Source organism: Trachurus trachurus (genome assembly GCF_905171665.1).
Source record: "Trachurus trachurus genome assembly, chromosome: 13".
Classification (NCBI taxonomy): domain Eukaryota; kingdom Metazoa; phylum Chordata; class Actinopteri; order Carangiformes; family Carangidae; genus Trachurus; species Trachurus trachurus.
In genome coordinates this window covers 14,716,700-14,718,519 of record NC_139892.1, presented here as the reverse complement: position 1 = coordinate 14,718,519, position 1,820 = coordinate 14,716,700, and the positions used below count along the sequence as shown (strand labels likewise).

Here is a 1,820-nt window from a genome sequence, read left to right as displayed (position 1 = left end):
TACTCCAAAACATTCTTTTTCGTCATGTGTATGTTTTTTGTTGTTGTTGTTGAGTACCTGGAAAACCTTTTTTTCTGTTCTTGTATTGTAGCTTTACAATCTTGCATGACCTGGCTTCCCTTTTAAAAACAGGTTTTTGGTCAGTTGATCAGTAGACAGTGACAGGTGTGGTTTACAGACAAACACATGACAATACTTGTCCTTATCTCAGTGAAATACAAAAGAATAACAAATAAGTAGGTTTGCTTTACTTCATATTTAAATGCTACACAGTGCTTTGTCTGCCATTAGGTCACCCCACCTGCCTGATAGACAAATCCTTGTCAGTCCTTCGGAGTCTTTGGGGGTTTGTCTTTGAGACACACAACCCATACTGGCCTCAGTTTCTAGAATTTGCAATTCATCGTCTCCACCATCTCACATCTTGGTGACATTTGGGGGGTCATTGATATCAATCACCTCAAAGCCCTGATTGTCATGTCCATCTTTGGAGTGATGATGGTGACCCTTGATGTTGTGGAAGCAGTAGGGACAATGTGCAGTAGCTACTGGCACCACCTTGGAGAAGTTGGAAAAGTCTACTCTGTACTTGCCCTCCTTACTTCTGGAGATGATGGGCAGGAAGTTGTAGCCCCACATGATCTCCTGAGGAATAAAGGAGGTCCGCACTTGGCAGGACGAGCTGGTGGACTCTGCTGTGGCTTCCAGGAAGACAACCAGCTCAAACTCTTGCTTGTGGAGTGTGTCCACCGCCATCTCGAAAAAGGGGCTGCTTTTGTCGATGATGTGGTAGAGCGTGAGAGGACACACAAAGAAGAGGTTGTCCTTCCCAGCGTCCACCATGAAGTCAATGTTGACCTGGTCCATGATGATCGTCTCCCCATCTGGCGTGATCGTCGTTCTCAGCAGCTTACCGTAGATCTGGCTTCCGATCATCAGGGTCTTGCGAAGGTTGGCCACTCTGATTGACAGGCAGAGTGTGCCACTTTTGGGGCTGATGACAGCCATTTCGCTAAATGTGATGGTCTTCGCCCTCTTTTTAGGCGAAGAGATTTTAGACAGGATGATTCCACACATGAAGCAGTTGATAATGGCTCCGAGGAGGGACTGGATGATGAGCAGGGCCACAGCACCTGGGCACAGAGGGGTGAGCGCCCGTCCGCCATACCCAATAGTTGTCTGGGTTTCCAGGGAGTAGAGGAACGACGTGGTGAGTCCGAAAACATTGTCAACACATGGAGTGTGGTTTTCTGGCGGGTTTTGCCATGTCAGGTCTCCATTGCTTCGGGCAATCCAGTACCACAGCAGGCCGAAAATGAACCAGCTGAGGGTGAACGAGGCGATGAAGAAGAAGAGAACAAAACGCCACCGGATCTCCACAAAGGTGGTCCAGAAGTCAGCCAGGAAGGCAAAGTGGTTGCTGTAATTGACGTTTCCGTATTCAATGTTGCAGCGGCCATCTTTGGTAACCAGTCTGGTCCTGCGGCTTTTGCGGTCTGCCAGAGTGTCCTGGATACGCTTGTTCAAGGAGCCAAACATTTTATTCTAGTCCACGACCTACAAGACAACAAGACGGAAATATATATATGAGAGATACACAATGAACAATGTGCTCATAGCTTGCTTGAGATGCTACGACACTATGACAACCCAATGAAAACAAACAAAAAACTCTTTGTGTCGTAAAAGAAAATCAGAGCTAAAACATGCAAGCCCTGTCTTTGCATAACAAGCCCTACCAACCCGTCAGTCATCCTTAAATACTGTAATTAACTGCAACTAAACAGCAAAATGTCTCAGTGGCACTGCCTGTCAGGTTC

At 46.9% G+C, this 1,820-nt stretch overlaps 1 protein-coding gene across 1 annotated transcript; it reads right to left on the bottom strand.

The window, feature by feature from the left end:
* On the bottom strand, nt 1-1,573 carry LOC310995586 (ATP-sensitive inward rectifier potassium channel 1-like). Its single transcript, XM_083984680.1, has one exon. It carries the CDS (start codon nt 1,537-1,539, stop codon nt 418-420), a length of 1,122 nt encoding a protein of 373 aa, XP_083840806.1. The 5' UTR covers nt 1,540-1,573; the 3' UTR covers nt 1-417.
* Between the last annotated feature and the right edge of the window lie 247 nt (nt 1,574-1,820).